At 42.1% G+C, this 16076-nt stretch overlaps 1 protein-coding gene across 6 annotated transcripts in view; it reads left to right on the top strand.

Annotated features, from left to right (window-relative positions):
• dgkg (diacylglycerol kinase, gamma) overlaps positions 1-16076 on the top strand; it is a 111015-nt gene that overhangs the window by 33521 nt on the left and 61418 nt on the right. For 4 of the 6 annotated variants that reach the window (XM_020621709.1, XM_020621708.1, XM_020621706.1 and 1 more), the window contains 11 exons: positions 3246-3322; positions 7851-7871; positions 8493-8643; positions 11344-11406; positions 11827-12093; positions 13106-13258; positions 13638-13687; positions 13925-13999; positions 14614-14733; positions 15180-15297; positions 15766-15854. In XM_020621709.1, coding sequence (XP_020477365.1) covers positions 3246-3322; positions 7851-7871; positions 8493-8643; positions 11344-11406; positions 11827-12093; positions 13106-13258; positions 13638-13687; positions 13925-13999; positions 14614-14733; positions 15180-15297; positions 15766-15854 — 1184 coding nt within the window. The remainder of the gene's footprint in view (positions 1-3245; positions 3323-7850; positions 7872-8492; positions 8644-11343; positions 11407-11826; positions 12094-13105; positions 13259-13637; positions 13688-13924; positions 14000-14613; positions 14734-15179; positions 15298-15765; positions 15855-16076) is intronic. The other 2 variants (XM_020621710.1, XM_020621711.1) reach the window with 2 other exon arrangements.

The raw sequence follows: 16076 nt of genomic DNA, 5'->3' as shown, positions 1-16076 counted from the left end.
GCTCAAGCCACGTGTCGAAGTGTCCTTGGGCACGACACTGAACACCCAAGTTGCCCCTGATGGTTAGAGCCGCTGGCGCCGCAGATGGCTGCCTTGTTTCTGTACCGGAGACAAATTCCTTGTGTGTGTAACATACTTGGCCAAATAAAGTGATTATCTTCAGTACAAATGTTTATATTTATCAATACACATATTGTATGTGTATATACTGTATACATATATTTTGTATCTTAAGATATTTTAACAATTTATTACAAAATCATTTTATAAATGTGATTTAAATGTAATGTTTATACCCACAATAATGTTAAAACCAAACCAAGCTCTGAATCAGATGATTTGAGGACAGCTATTAATTTCCAGCCATTTCTCGTATTTGTAACATGCCATAATGTAGTTGTAGAGACTATAAGAACATTTTAAGTGTTTGTTAATTAATTAGCAATATTTGTCAGCAATTATTACTTCTCTTATGAATGATTTAGATAATTACAACTGTACCATATAGTGCCATATAGTATTTCATTATGTTTCTACAGTACAGCAGCATCCACCCCTTTTATAGTTGTTGAAAAATACATGAATAAATACTTATCTCTACTTAAGTGATCTCATAAATATTACAGTAGGTACCCACTTTCCAAACTCTACTTCCAGTCAGTGGCCAGTTGATGGACGTCTAGACACCAGGGCCCAGATGCATAAACAATCCATGCACAGAAAAACCATGCATACACCTGGTCTCTCACAGATAAACTGGTCTAAACACAGACTGTGTGCAGCTCAGCCATACTTCAGACCATGTGAACAAACAGTTTGGGTGGGTTTTGTGTAACTTAAACAAACCAGCCAGTTTTAAGCAGCTTGCTTCATTTTTATCTATTTCCATATATTTCAGTTCATAAAGTGCATTTTTAAATATATTGTTATGTTGGTCTAATCTGATTTCTTTTGATGTTGATGTCATTTTTTATGTTCTTCATTTTAGACATGTTGATAACTCTGTAAACAGCATCCGGTGTAAAACCAGCAAACAAGTTTAGCATGCGCATCGCCAGTTGGGTGGCAACTGATGATCTGCTGTGGTGACCCCTAACGGTAGCAGCTGAAAATAGAAGAAGAAGAATCACTTTGTAACCTGTGGCATTACTGTCATAAATTCATTTCTGTTGACTGATGAATGAGACATCACTAGCGTGCTGGTCAGCCTTTACAGGTGTGTGATTTCAGAGCCGTCTGACCAAACAAAACACCATTTCTTTTCTCCACCTCTCCAAGAGTTTCTCAGTTCACATTTTTATGTGTAAATGACTGATTAAGAGCATCTACATCTATTTGTGGCTAAAGGTGGAAAAGAAGCTCGTGCACCCAATTCCACAATGATTGCGATTTATAAAACAGACGCGTGACTTTACAAGTCACTTCTGTCTCTGTATGTACGCAGAGTTTCACTTTTGTGCATCTGGCCCTGGTGTGTTTGTCTGAAAGTGTTACACATAATGACTCATTTTCTTTCTGCTCTTTTGTCATGCATCTGCCGTTTCACACCAATGTAATTTGAGTGCAGCTTATTTTAAAACGGCCTCTTATTTGTGTGTGGGTGGGGAAACACTGGAAGACATCAGCAGCCAATCAATCAAAGACTTAATGAAGGATGCCAGTGTATTTGTCTTTAGAGATAAGGGTCTGAGAGGGAGCAATGGGCTCCGTGTTATTGTTCAGGCAAATAATCAAATAGAACTGAAAGAATGAGCTAACTAATGTATCACTGCCATTTTGGTAATTCATGAATCATGTGGGCCATGTTTTAAAAACATTTATGGTTCTAGCTTCTCACATTTCAGGATGTGATGGTTTCCTTTGTGTTACTGAACTGAATAGAAACAATTCAGTTAATGGAGAAAATATAGAATGGGCATCATTAGTAGCAGCCCCACTATGATCAGTTAGAGCTAAAATCATTAGCTGATTTAACAAAAATGAACAACAATGAATGAAAAAGCATGTGCCATGTTATTTTAAGGTACTTTTCAAGCAAAGGTATGAAACCTTTTCCTGTTCCGGTTTGTCATTTGTGAGGATTTTCTTTCATTCGTAATTTTATATGATGGAAAATCAAATGTTTTTGGATTTTGGACTCTTTGTTGGACAAAACATGCAGTTTCATGATGTCGCCTTGGGTTTTTGTGAGTTGTGATTGGCATTTTTTTTACTTTCTGACATTTTATATAACAGAATCGTGAAAGCCATCGTATTGATAATGAAAACAATCTTTGGTTGTAGCTCTAAGTTGAATACCCTTTGGACAGAGACGCTGGACATTTTCACTGTATTCTGATATTTCAGTAAATGATTTATCAAATTATCAAAAGCTGAGTGATACAGCAGGTTTTCTTTGTCAAGTATCATCTCACCTGAACTGCTTTAAGGCGAATCTCTTGGTAAAACAAAAGACGACATCACCTTTGCCTCTCTGAATATTTTTACACCATTATTTGAAATCTGTACAGTCTTTCAATAAAATAATCTTTAGTTGCAGCATTTTTTTTTTTTACCACATTGTGCATACAGCTAATGCAGTACAGTAGACTGGGCTCTTGTTTCAGACACCTCTCTACATGTTTCTCACCTAACCTGAGGTTGGACACTCCTCTCTCTGTCTCGGCCTTGCTCTGTTTGTCTCCTGTCATTCTAACTCTGGACATAAATATGAAAGCATTACAGGCTGCAAAGCTGCTGAGCACTGACAGTAATGGTGTGAAGACTCATCGATAGTTGATAATGAGAGCTAACGTGATTGGTGAAGCCAGGTCTTGAGCGGGTGGTGGTTTGCCTCATTCATACTCGTACTGTGTTTGTCCCCTGTAACTGTTGGACAGATGATGGTGGGAGGAGGTCATCACGGTTGTGTTCTGGACATAGCCTCTGTGACGTCCATGTGTGTTGAGTGAATACAGGATTAGCATCCAACAGTGAGAAGAACACATTGTCCCCTTTTAGTTTTAGCCAGCAGGGTGACTCACTTTCTCAGCTGAACTGGTGCAGCATTTATCAGTATTCATCATGTTCATTCAGTTTTCAGAAAGCATGTAATCCAAACACTTTGACTGAGAGATCTGATTATGAAAACCACCTGGGGACTCGATGTGCATGCGGATTGGTGGATCCAGGTTTTCATGAGGTCTAGCAAAGCAAATGCACTGCTGTAAGCATAATAACAAGCCTTTTCTCTGTTTCCTCCTCAGACTCCACAAAGAAGCTGAAGGATGTGCTGGAGGAGTTTCACGGTGAAGGAGTACTTTCCAAATACAACCCGGAGCAGGTACATCTGCCCCACGCTTCCTCTGTCTCATCACATCCTGGCTGGTTCCTCTCTCTGTCTCATTCTCACCTTCTGACACAGCTACTGTTTGTGCGCACACCAACACCTGCAATGACGTTATTGGACACTTGCTAAGTTCCTCTGATTCACTCAGTGTAATATCAGTCACCAATATGCTTAGTCACTCCCCCCATTTTTAGATAAAGGCTGCGGTGGAGACACAACCTCAGCATCAACTTTGGCACCTGATGTCAGCAGATCAGCTCCCGGCTCTACACTCGGCTGCAGCAGTTTCTGGGCTGTGTCTCAAATTTCTTTGCTTTTTTCAGTTTTGACTCTCATCTCTCTGAAATATTACCCATCTAGCATTTGAAACGAACTTAAGGTTCCACAATAATCACCTGCCAGTTACCCATGTTTAGTGCTATTTAATACTTGTATTTAAACACCAGTCTTCCTGGTGTTTGGGATTTTGAGTGGTGGAACTTTGAGTGGCATTTCACAGTTACTGTAAGTAAACTGTGTCTCCTGCCGTCACATCCTGGCTCCCAGGCCAAATCATGGGAAAAGCGACTGGTTTCAGGGCCACAGTGCTGTGACATGCAATTACAGACCTGCACATTTTTGGTGTGTACTGATACTTGTATACAAGTGGGCGATTATCTTTTTGTGATGTGCTGTACACAAAGTAAACATACAGTTTGATCAGTCAGACAGATCTGTGGTCAGTTACTAGTGTCGTTACTAGTGTTAAGACATACAGTTTGATCAGTCAGACAGATCCTAACACATCTGTGGTCAGTTACTAGTGTTAATTTATATTTCATAATGGTGTAATAATTTATTGTGGTGTTAGTGAGTGAAAGGATGATGTTCGCTGCAGAAAACCTCACAGTAGAATCATATCTGAGGATTGTGACTTTCGGCTACACCGATGAGGAACATCGTGTAATGTAAATGTAAAATACAGTAATTCAGATGGTTTCAAATGGCTAGTTACCTGCTCACCACCATAGCCACACTCGCTGGGCTATACTGTTTACAGGTGCTCCAAAAAATAAATTTAACGACAAGACACCACCTAGTTACACAACAGTTTTACACCCATAGAGATCAAGCAGAAGTGGTATGTTAATGTCACTGTAGTGTTTTGAGAATTGATTTACATTTACATAACATACTTACACAGCAATTTCACATGTTGGAGGGGGCAAGTGATCGATCATTGACTATGATCAACCCCATCATTTTTGTCACAGCAATTTCACATGTTGGAGGGGGCGAGTGATCGATCACTGACCATGATCAACCCCATCATCTTTGCTTTCACTGTCAATAGCAGTAAAGGGCACAGCACATGCATCGGCCAGCAGATTTCGTCAGTATAGGCTGTTCACATGATGCTTATGATAATCTGAGACACCTCCTCCTATTTGTCATGCCTTTGTGGCATGGATGGATTATATTTTCCTTCTTCCTCTGCCCTCCTCTCTTCATTACCTCCACTGCTGGCAGCTTCTCGTCACTGTCTGTGATGATGAACACCCCGGCTGGACGTTTGGCGCCATAGAAGCCACACTCATTGCTCATGTGGGGCTTTGTGAGAGCACACCTGGCGCCACAGTGACCACCGCGGTCCTGCTTGTGCCATTTATCGGTGTGTGTGTGAGTGTGTACACGTACCTCTGGTTCCTCAGTCTATTGTGTCGGCTGCAGTGGAATCTACAAAGTAGACTGGTGTCTCGTTCTTCCTGCTCAGCACTTTTATTTTAGTGTTAGTGTGGTCCTGCAGGAGCTTAGAAACTGACTAAGGATAAAGAAACGACGTTCAGCTGTCAGCAGTGTTGGGTTTTCTGTACTGAACAGATTAGCATAAAAACAGTAGCACCATAATTTTTGGTGATTGATGACAGAGACATTACACCCACAGGGCTTCCCTTCACAGCAGATAAAGGCTTCATACCCATCAGGGATGACTTATTTATCACTGTGCCATTTAGCTGTGCCCTGTTTGTGTAGCATGATTGGTGATGGCACCTAAAAACCTCTACAGCCAGCGTAAAGCAGTGTAGGTTTGTGTTTCTGTATGTGACACTGATGTGCCAGAGAAGCACTCATAGGATCATGTTAGAAGAATGACCTGTTGAGATGAGATTCTACTTTGTCATGCTATGTGCAGAGGACGTGCATGGAGCCATCTTGAAGGCGTTTCGATGTATTGTAATATTATGCCATTATAATACCATTCAAACAAAACAACAAATAATGTGTTTCTTTTTATGCCACTGATAGCTGTGACAGTGCCGGCGATAGCTGCAGCTGGAGGCATCGTGTTTCTGGGTTGTGTGATTTCTTAGGAATGCCTTGAGAGAATTTTTTCAAATTTCGCACAAACATCCACATGGACTGAAGAATGAATGAAAAGGTCCATTTTCTTTTAAAAATGATGTTATAAAATAGGATAAGCCTTAAGCTATGTTTAGCACTCCAAGGATCACGAGTTCTTATCCTCTTTAGGTTTGGCCTGTGGTCGGTCTCTAACTGGTGAGGTGGTTGCAGCTTATCACACATGACATTCTCATTTCTGCAGTTTGCTAACATTGTACTTCAGATGGACAGTTCTTCTCTGCCAATCTGGGATTTAGACATGACAGTAGCCCCCATGGTCCTACCTGGTAATGCCAGAGGAAGTCAGTCAGGTCATTCTGGCAGCCCTGGCTAAATGGAAAAAGATTAAATGGACCATGGAAATGTGTCATAACTGCCCCCTGGGAGATATTTCCAGATCGGCAGCCTTGAGTGTGAGCCACAGGGAACATAATCGGCCTTTAGACCCTGGAGAAAGCGTGTTCTCGAGAGGGATGACCGTTTCCACAAATACATGGGTGTATTTACATTGAAACCAGTCATTCTAAATATGAACACAGCATTTTCATGGTTTCATATTTAGTACATTTGTAGTGTATTGGGAAAAGACTGTGTGTGCAGGAGAACGTTTGTCTGAACTTGCTGTTCTACACTGTGTGCAGCAAATTAAAACCTTGTGGTCAGTTTGGCCAAACAAGGAGAGGATAGTGATCTGAATAATGGCTGACTGGCTTTAGGAGCTGTCGGGGTTAGGGCAGCAGCTGAGGGAAGATCCTCATCACAGTGCATTCTCCTGCAATGGGCATTACTTACAGCATCTCCCAAGCACAGGTCTCCCTAGTCTTGATGTGCAAACAGGATCAGCTTTACCTTTTGTCCTACTGTGGAGTGAACCAAATGCTCCCTGCGAGTGCTACAGCCTTATTGTGTTTGCTTCGTTTATTTGCACTTACTTACCAGCTCTGTTTAAAACCTGAGTTGTTGATGCATCAAGAGCTAGTTTGGCAAACACTGATGCTACTGGTCTGATCACTTCCTCTAGGAACATATAAAAACAAATAATATCATGGAAAATACATAACATTGCAATAAATGTATTTACTAAAAGGGAGAGTTTAGGTACATTCGTTTGTAAGGATATCGCATGAGAGCATTAGCTATGTGTTGCAGATAGGCTTCTGTAGGGAGGTGGGAGGTCAGAGGTGGGATTTGGCAGAATGCAGAGCTCACAGCTGAAAAGTGGAAGTGAGTCTTTCTTGATAGTTTAAATATGACTGGGAGAGGCAGTGGTGTGTGCTTTGGGCATGCCCTGCTCCTGAACATCAGATTGAAAATCTCCAAGAGAACACAGACTGTGGTTTTGGAAAATAAACGGATAATGTAATTTGTCAGTAACGTCGCAAAGAGAGGGGAAATTACTTGAAGGCTGTTCCTAAAAACATGAAAACAAGGTCCTTCCATCCTAATCAGTCACGATGAGGGATGGCACTTTAAAACAGTCAGGTTAGAACAAATAAAATCTAAAGTGTTGCACTAATAAACTAATTTTAAATTTGATGAGAAAAATAGTTATATTCCTGTTTTCTTGTGCACATGCTGTTGCTGGTGGTATTCTGGTTTAATTACTAATTTATATATATACCATTAACTTTAATATAAGGAACAGAAATGATCAAACCACATTCTTTCTGCACATGCATCTCCATTCACCATAACTGGGGAGCATCAGGCATCATTAACTCCTCTTTCTATTGTCTAATGTCCTCATTAGTCTAGTGCACCAGGCTGCAGATGCAGAGTCGGGTCTTCTGCCCAACATGCTGCCATGGTGCCAAATAATCAAAGTGCTTTAACAATGACTGTGTTTATTTTAGGTGTGTCAGTAATCGGTGAGCCACCTGCACAATACAGCCTGATTAATCCCAACTGAAAGCCTGTCCGGGTCATACTGCATCATAGGTGTGCTTATGTGATTAATGACCTTTAATTTGAATTGAATGACGTGGTCAGGATTGCCGGATAGCTTCAGGCTTGACACAAGGAGCAATCAGCCTGGTGTGCAGCATCTCCACACAAAGTAGCTAACTCCTGTCTCCTCCCTCACTCTTCCTCCCTTCCTGCCCCCTCCTTTCTCCTTCTTATTGTTCCAACTGTTAAACAGAAGCAGGACGTTCTCAACCAAGTAAGCCTCAGCCCGGTGGGCTCTGCATGCTGTGTGATGTCTGTGTCAGCACACTGCATGCACATTCTGTCCACTAACATAACACAACACCACCTTATCTGCTGCAGATGGTCTGTCACCCTGCCAGAAGGGAAAAGGTTCATGGGGTCATTGAGCTGAGTACAGAGCTACCTTGAACCCACCACATGGCTGGGGGTGGAGCAGCTGGGGGAGGGAGGGAGAGGGTGAAAATGGAATTTTTCTATATGTGTTGGTGTTTGTATTGCTTTCTGTACATTGTTTTGTTTCTGTGAAGCCATCAGGTTGTTTCTGGATGCAGCTTCCAGCACCTCCATTCTGCCCTCACTAACTTCAGACAGACATCCTGTGGTTGACTGAAGTGACTCGGACTTTTAAACACTTAGTATAAAATCTCTTGATAATGTTTTTACTTTAATGGCTTCAAACCATATTTTCATTAACCTGTTACTGGCACGTCAAGGCTGCAGACATTCATTTCAGGGCAGATCATCTTCAGTAGAAATGACCATCACATTTTTCCATCCGCTGTTGGTGCAAACGTCATTCACAGGTGAACTCAGATATTCTGTTAATCTGTTTGCTCTTTCCTCTCCCATGCAGCCAATTGACTATGAGGGCTTCCAGCTCTTCATGGCCACTTACCTGGAGAACGACATCCCAGAAGAGCTGTGTCAGCACCTCTTCACCTCCTTCAAGAGCAAGACGGGAGGCTGCTCTCCAGATCAGTCTCGAGCAGGAGCGAGCTTACTGGGTATGCTGCTTGTGTCTGTGGCATCTTTAAACACCACTGATCACATGGCTGAAGTCATGATTCAACCTTTCAGTGGTGGGCTATCTGTTCTCAACACACAACGTCAGCCAGGTTCTCATGCTTTCATCCCTGCACACTGTCTAATCCAAGTCTTTCACAAATGTTTTGATACTGCAGCTTCTGTCCAGCACCCTGAGTGAAATTCTGGCAACATTTTATTTTTATGGGTCCCATTTTTCCAGCCTATTTTCTGTAAACTTTCCTAATAATTAAAACAAAATTAGCTGGTGCTTTATTTACTAGTAAATTACTAGGATGTTGTCAAGAAAGACCTACTGTATGCAAATGGAGAAGGTTTGCATTTCAACTCAGAATTTTTTGTGCCTTTCTAGGAAACAGGTTTGTGGAAGGTGACAGTTTTTTTAAGCGTCAATATAACAAGCATGTCTGAAAACTGCAACAAGCTAGGTCTTTCTCAATATCTCTTACAAAAGGTACCAGACTACATAGGCCCGTTCTTGGAAATCTCCCAGTAATTTGCAGCTAAAGTCCAGCTCACTGGCCGAGCAGACTTGTTCCCTAAAACATCAAGCAGATGCTGAGCATCTGCAGCTCTGATGGTGTTTCTGGACCTGCTGGCATTAGTTAGATCTTCTGTGTGCAGTGCTGAAGAGACTGTAAAGTTCCAACATGTTTCATACATTGGTTCTCATTGTTTGTTAGAACTATGTTCTCTCCCCTCTTCTTCTGCAGTTGCTTTATTGCACCCACCTGCAGAATTAGTGCCACAAACCCTGAACCAACTCCTAATATTTGCATCATGGCAGTCAATGGAAAGGTCCTTTAATATGCAGTTTATATAGGTGCATTTAGTTTTGGTTAAGATTTGAGCCACATGTACGTTTCGATGGAGACACGGATGGTGGGAGAGGGCCTCTTCACACACATCACTGCACCTGCTTCAGTGACTTTTATCACACATATTAACTGTTAATGTGCTGAGCATATGTAAGTAGTTTTAAATAGATCAACCACAAAAGGTTCTGACCAAATCTTCTCTTATGCAGGTGAGGAACCGTTGCAGTAGTCGTGGTTGCTGCACTGTGATTGGTGGCCATTGACTGTAATCTTTCTTTTGTGCCTTCTTTATCTGCAGTTTTTTGAGGTTATCATGGTGGGTGGACATACAGTGAGAAGCCTCTGAACATCACAGTGCTCACTGCTATGTTTGACTGATGAGTAGTCTCTGAGAAATAACAGTTTCTTAGTTAGCACCATTTTAAAGATCACAGCCAGTAAATGGCCTCTGTGGTTGATTAGTCTATATTTTGTCTATGTTTTTGCTGAAAGAGATGAATCACACACCTTCAAAAGTCCATGCAGATTACACACGGTCTTCACTCTGAGCAGAGCAGAAGCACATGCCAGGTTGTAGGTCATCCGCTGCACTGTGCTCTGTGCAGTCTGTAAGCTGCCTCGGCTGAGTGTGGAATGGGCCCTGGCACTGGGTTCTGCCTGTTTGCTCTGCTTTGAGATAGATGGATTGTGGAATTAGAAATCTATTTCTGTGGCATAATGCTTGTAAAAGCATGAGGCAACAAGTGTAGAGAGGCCAAACATGAGGGGTAGCACTGGTGCTAAGGGTCCCAGTGTCTCAAATACAGTAGCTTCGGTTGTGATGTCCCTCCATCCTTGTTTTTAGTTACATGTTATAGTTACATGCATGTACTGTAATGACTACCTTGTGTGTCCTGCATTTCATGAGGAGACGGTTATTTGCATACTCAAAAATTAGAGGGCACTTTTTGTGCTGGTATTTGGTATTTGTGCTGAGCAGGTGACTGTAATAGTGGGTAATAAATGTTTTCTTCATTGACTAATTGTGTTAGCTCTATAGGCAGTTTTGTAAGATATGATGTGCTGTGATCTCAGCGGTGTGGTGACCAACTAAACTCTCTATAGTCAGCTACATACACACTGTGCAAAATCTAAAGTACACAAGAAAAATATTCCCATGTCAGACTAGGAATATTCTGCCCTGATCTGCTGCTAGTGGATATTTTCTTTGATTCTACAGATACAAACAAAGCTTATCGGTTCTGTACCGGAAACAGATTCCTTGTGTGTAACATACTTGGCCAATAAAGGTGATTATCCTTATCCTTATCCTTATCCTTATAAGTAATAATGAAAAACAAATATTCAGTATCATGACCTTAGCTGAGGGAAGGATTGAAATCACTTTATCTCTATCCTATTTGTAAAAATGCATGTAACCCTTTCACCTGGGGTTTATCAGGGAGTTTGCTGGTTGGGTCTGCTGGTTTAGTGTGAGTGTTTAGGTCCGAGGTCTTGCAAGGAACCATCTGATAGTCTGCACTGCCCCCTGGTGCTGTGTTAGCGACATGACATGCTTACTATAGTGATGCTTAATGACTTTTTAGCAGGTTCCTGCCTTCTGTTCTGTAACATATACTAGAGGCCACTGATGTCCACTGACAGCTCTCTGCTCTTGACAAAGCTTTTATTTTGTTGCACTCACCTAATTCAGTTTGTCTCCTTCTCACAAGGTTCCTTCTAGTTCCTGTCATTGTCTGTTCTTAAATGCATGTATATATGGGACTCTTTCTTCACTGATCTTTACTCATTCTTGCTGCGTCTGCCATTCTCTTTTTCCCTCAAAACAATGGCTGACCACAGAAGCTCGTTCCATTGACGCAGGCATCTCTATTCATACCGAAGTGGCCTGTGCCCCCATTACAGGTACCAGAGCAGGCCGACCCTCTCGTATCATCAGGCTGGTGTTTTCTTAATGACAAGAGTCCTCCTGGCTATAACCTCCTGCTCCCCTGGTGGTTGGTGTGCTCTTGTTGTGTTGATGTGTTTGCCTGTGGATCGGTGAATGACTTGATGCCTTGTTGAATTGTATCTGTGTGAAGTTTTAATGCACTGTTGTAAATCTACAGTACCTGCTTCCTGTCCCTCTATGCATCCTGAGATTTTTGTATTTGGATTGTTGTTGTGAAGTTTTACAGTATTTCTTTGTTGATTGCAATCGCTCAACTTTTTGTGCATCTAACATCCCCTCCCCTTGTCTTCATCGGTTTCCATAGTTTCTCTTCAACTAATTTGCCTTTTTGTTTTTTTTATCTGCTGTTTTTCATTCTCTGTCCACACCAACAGGAATGAATGGGAAAAGCATCCTGTCTGCCATGGGCCGGCACACACCGGAGCACTCCAGCATGATGAGCACAGCAGGCTCTGGAGCTGCCACCTCCCCTTGTTCATCTCGCTCCTCCTCGCAGCATTCAGGGACTGGGGCCCATACACCTAGGGGGCCCCACCGATCACCCTGCACCCAGGGTAAAAACTCAGAGGGCAGCAGCAGCAACGTCCTGACCCCCAACACCAGCTCTGCCAGGTCACCAAGATCCCCCAGACTTTCCCCAGGTAAGGATAGCTACACTGAGCCAGGGCTGACTGCAAGGGGTTCGGTTTATTCTCAGTCTCGTTGACCGGGTCTCTAGGTCAGTTAGTCAGCTGACCATCCTGAGTCACGAGTGAAAGTCTGTAAAGTGTGGCGTGTGTACAGCCTGTCATGACTCAATGCAGGTAATCTAACCAGCTGTCATCTACAGTATGATACTTTGCAACTTAAAATCACTTTTTGTGCATGTTGTAATAACATATTTTTCATAAAATACCATACAGTCTGAACTGAGCCACTGAGAACCTCTGCAGACATAACATTTAATGAAGTCATACATGTTGTTTGTGGAAATGCACAAATGCAAAGATTGATTGTGAAATCTCAAGAATTGCTAATTGAATCTTTCAAACAAGAACTGCACTTAATTGGAAAATGTATGTTTTTGTCCAGACCTACTTATGATGATCTTAAATATGTGGAATTTGGATGTGGTCTTGCTGTACCATCATTCTTGGTAAACACTCAGTTATTGGTCCTAATGCCAGTGAATAAGGAAACAAATCTACTAAAGTTTATAGTTGCTCTTCATTGGAGACGGTGCGTTTCAAGGTAAAGTGAGGACCACTATATGAAAAAGGTCTCCTGATGTTCTGAAGCAACATGAATGAGGGTAATACAGTAAGAGATTTGTTTTGGGTGTCTCTGTGTAAAAGTGCCGACGTACAGGACAGTGCTGTGTTTGTTTCTGTGACATGACTCGTTCCATCCAGTTAATGGCTTTTCAGACTCGCCCCGTCACATGTTGACATATTGCTTTCGGCCACTTGTGGCTTCACCATCCTCTGACTCTATTGTGACAGTGTTTTACCTGTTCTCCGCTGCTCTGTGTTGTCAGTACGTGTTGTATCAGAGTTCTCTAAAAATGTCACGCTACATGTCATTTACTTGTGCTTTGATTCTCTATTAATTTCATGAGAAGAAACACACTGGGTGTTGTTAGTGGCTTTAAACACTTGTGTTGTCCATCGGCAGAGAGGAGCCTCTCTGAGAAGCATTTGTCAGTGCGGAGGAGCCCGTCGCCACAGAAGGCCTCCCCCATGCTGTCGCCCCAGGTGGTCTTTCTCAAAGACATCGTCTGCTACCTTTCCTTGCTCGAGAGGGGGACGCCGGAGGACAAGCTGGAGTGTGAGTGATGGGATGGGGGATGTAGGCGGATGGTCAGCTCCTCTCAGACAGATATCAAGTTGGAGCAGCTGTTGTATGCATCATGTGGTGGTCTCAGCAATATGACAGTGAGAGTAATAAGGCTGTTCCCTCTTTCTCTGGCTGCCTCCCACATAGGGCATGTCAGTGACATGCTTAAGCCCTGCTCTGCACAGTTGACTTTAGAGTCCAAGGCTGTATTGGCACACAGTGACAAGATGCCCATGCAACAGTGCAGAAGTAGCATGGTTCTTCTTTACCCCCATGATCATCTGGAGAGAGTCTGAGAACAAAGGTTACAGCTTAATTATCTGACGGCATCTGAGTCATCATAGATCTCTGTTCTCTTGTTCCCTTCCAGTCATGTTTCGGCTGTACGACACAGACGGCAATGGGGTTCTGGACAGCTCGGTGAGTGGCCTCTGCTGCTCTGCTCTGTCTCCCCCTCTTCAGCTGTCTGTCTGGGTTTTGTCTCTTAATGGATTATACTGTATATTGAGAGCATTTCATACAGTAGTTACACTTTTCTGAACACTGACAGAAGCAGAAGTTTAACATTTTTTAATGCCTGATAAGTGATTGTTTTAGTAGAAGGTGAAGCTAGGAACAATGTTTTCATCAGTTTGTCCCATGTGTTTATTTTTACAGGAGCTAGATCGCATCATTAATCAGATGGTGCATGTTGCAGAGTATCTGGAGTGGGACTCTACAGAACTGCGACCGGTGAGCAAACACACTCTACACTGCAGTAAAGTCCGGCACAAAACAGAAAGACAACCCCCCAGTACCCTGCTCTGTGAAGGTTTTGTCATTATTTTCTCACCCTTGATGCCAGCTGGAGCAGGAGATTGACTGTAGTTCCAAAAAGGTAGAAATAAACAACCACAGAGTTACTTTCTCAACAAAGTGTTGCAAAGACAATTGCCTCTTTAGTCTATTATTTTTTCATTTTGCAACAGAATCTTTGACAAAAACTACAAAATGGGGGAACTGAAAACACAACTTTTGCACATTTTATGCTCATGAATGAAAAGAATTTGGTGACTTTTGTCTTTGATATTTGGATGTTAGAAGAAGCTGATGAAGACACGAGAGTTTCCCATGTCAGGCAATTTACTTAACAAGATTGGGTGAACATTGCACCCACTACAGCATCACACAGTACAAGCTTCACAAAGAATCAGCTTGGTTTGTCTTGTACTTATGGTGGCATCTGGATTCTTATTCTAGCCTGTCCAAAAACTTGACATGTGGAACATAATGCTGTCTTATTTTGACCCACAGTCTGTAGTCTGCCTGAGATTGACACAGAGTGTACAATGTCTCTGTCTCTGTAGATACTGAAGGAGATGATGGAAGAGATCGACTACGACCGAGATGGGATAGTCACACTGGAGGAGTGGATCAGAGGAGGTCTTACCACAATCCCTTTACTGGTGCTGCTGGGCATGGATACGGTACATATCAGTGTGTGTGTGTGTGTGTGTGTGCGTCTGCAAGGAAAAGGTTATATAGTTATGTGTATTGTTTTTATTTTAATCCATTTAACTGTTTGTTTTTACACTGCGTTTCTCATAGGTCTGTTCTCAGCGAGCAGCACTGACTGAATTGCTCTTAAGGTTTTTTTTGTGTATTTTTTGTTGAAGTTTGTGTAGGCAGTATCTTTTGTGCTGGCTATCTCTCATGTTAACTACTCATATTTATTTATTCAAAAGCTAAACATTGTTTTATTTCTGCTGGAAGTTTTATACATTACATGTACCACAGTATATACTGTGCATATTTATGAACTTGGGCAGCAGTCGATGCAAATTCACTGCACACATTAAAGCAGCAATAATAACCACAGCTGTCAAAAGACAAGGCTGGCCCACTTCATCTGTCTGTCATTATCTCTTCCTAGAATGACCAGGAAGATGGGCAGCATGTATGGCGTCTGAAGCACTTCAACAAACCAGCCTACTGTAACTACTGCCACACCATGCTGCTCGGAGTTCGCAAGCAGGGCCTCTGCTGCTCCTGTGAGTCTCTTTGCCTGTTTGTCTGTCTGCCTGGATTGTTTATATCTCCTCATGTCCATTGTTCTCCTGTTGTCCTCTCTGTCATTGTCTCTCCATTGTCATTTATCCCTTTTCCCTTTACTTAAGTTATTTGCGGCATTCAGTCAGTGCTGTTTTTCAATGCAAAGTCCTCACAATTATTATTAAAAAAAATCATGAACAATGCCATTATGTACAGGTTGAATATTGATTGAATTCTGCCAGGGAGCGGCTCTTGGGACTGATCTTATTGTCACTGATGAAATAAAGTATTCACTTATTTTCTTAAATGATCTCTAATATGGTAAACCTTTGATTAAATCCATTGTTAGTTGCAGTTATTGATATGAAAGAGGTTTAATAAGTAAGACAATGTTAAATGAGGCTGGTTTGTGTTGTGAAACATACTATAACTGTCTACAAATTGTTCTTTCTTGTTCTTTCCTTCAGTATGCAAGTACACGGTGCATGAGCGCTGTGTGTCCAAAGACATTGCTGCCTGCATCAGCACCTACGCCAAGTCACGTAGGCACACCAACGTAAGCACAAACAACGCATGAAAGGGTTCACTCTGCACATTAAAATGCCACACTAGTAACAGGGAGCAGTGCTGCAGGGTAATGAGATAGGAACACTGAACAGTCTGTTGAGCAGATTCTCACTGGGTCACAGTGTTGTTTAAAGAGCCCATGGCATGCTCATTTCAAACCATTTAATGTTTTATCTTGGGTACCTCTAGATTATCTTGGCACCCTCATAAC

The sequence above is a fragment of the Monopterus albus genome, unplaced genomic scaffold (assembly GCF_001952655.1).
Source record: "Monopterus albus unplaced genomic scaffold, M_albus_1.0 scaffold266.1, whole genome shotgun sequence".
NCBI lineage: Eukaryota > Metazoa > Chordata > Actinopteri > Synbranchiformes > Synbranchidae > Monopterus > Monopterus albus.
Note: the sequence above shows the minus strand (reverse complement) of the source record. Positions and strands in the feature narration are given on the sequence as shown.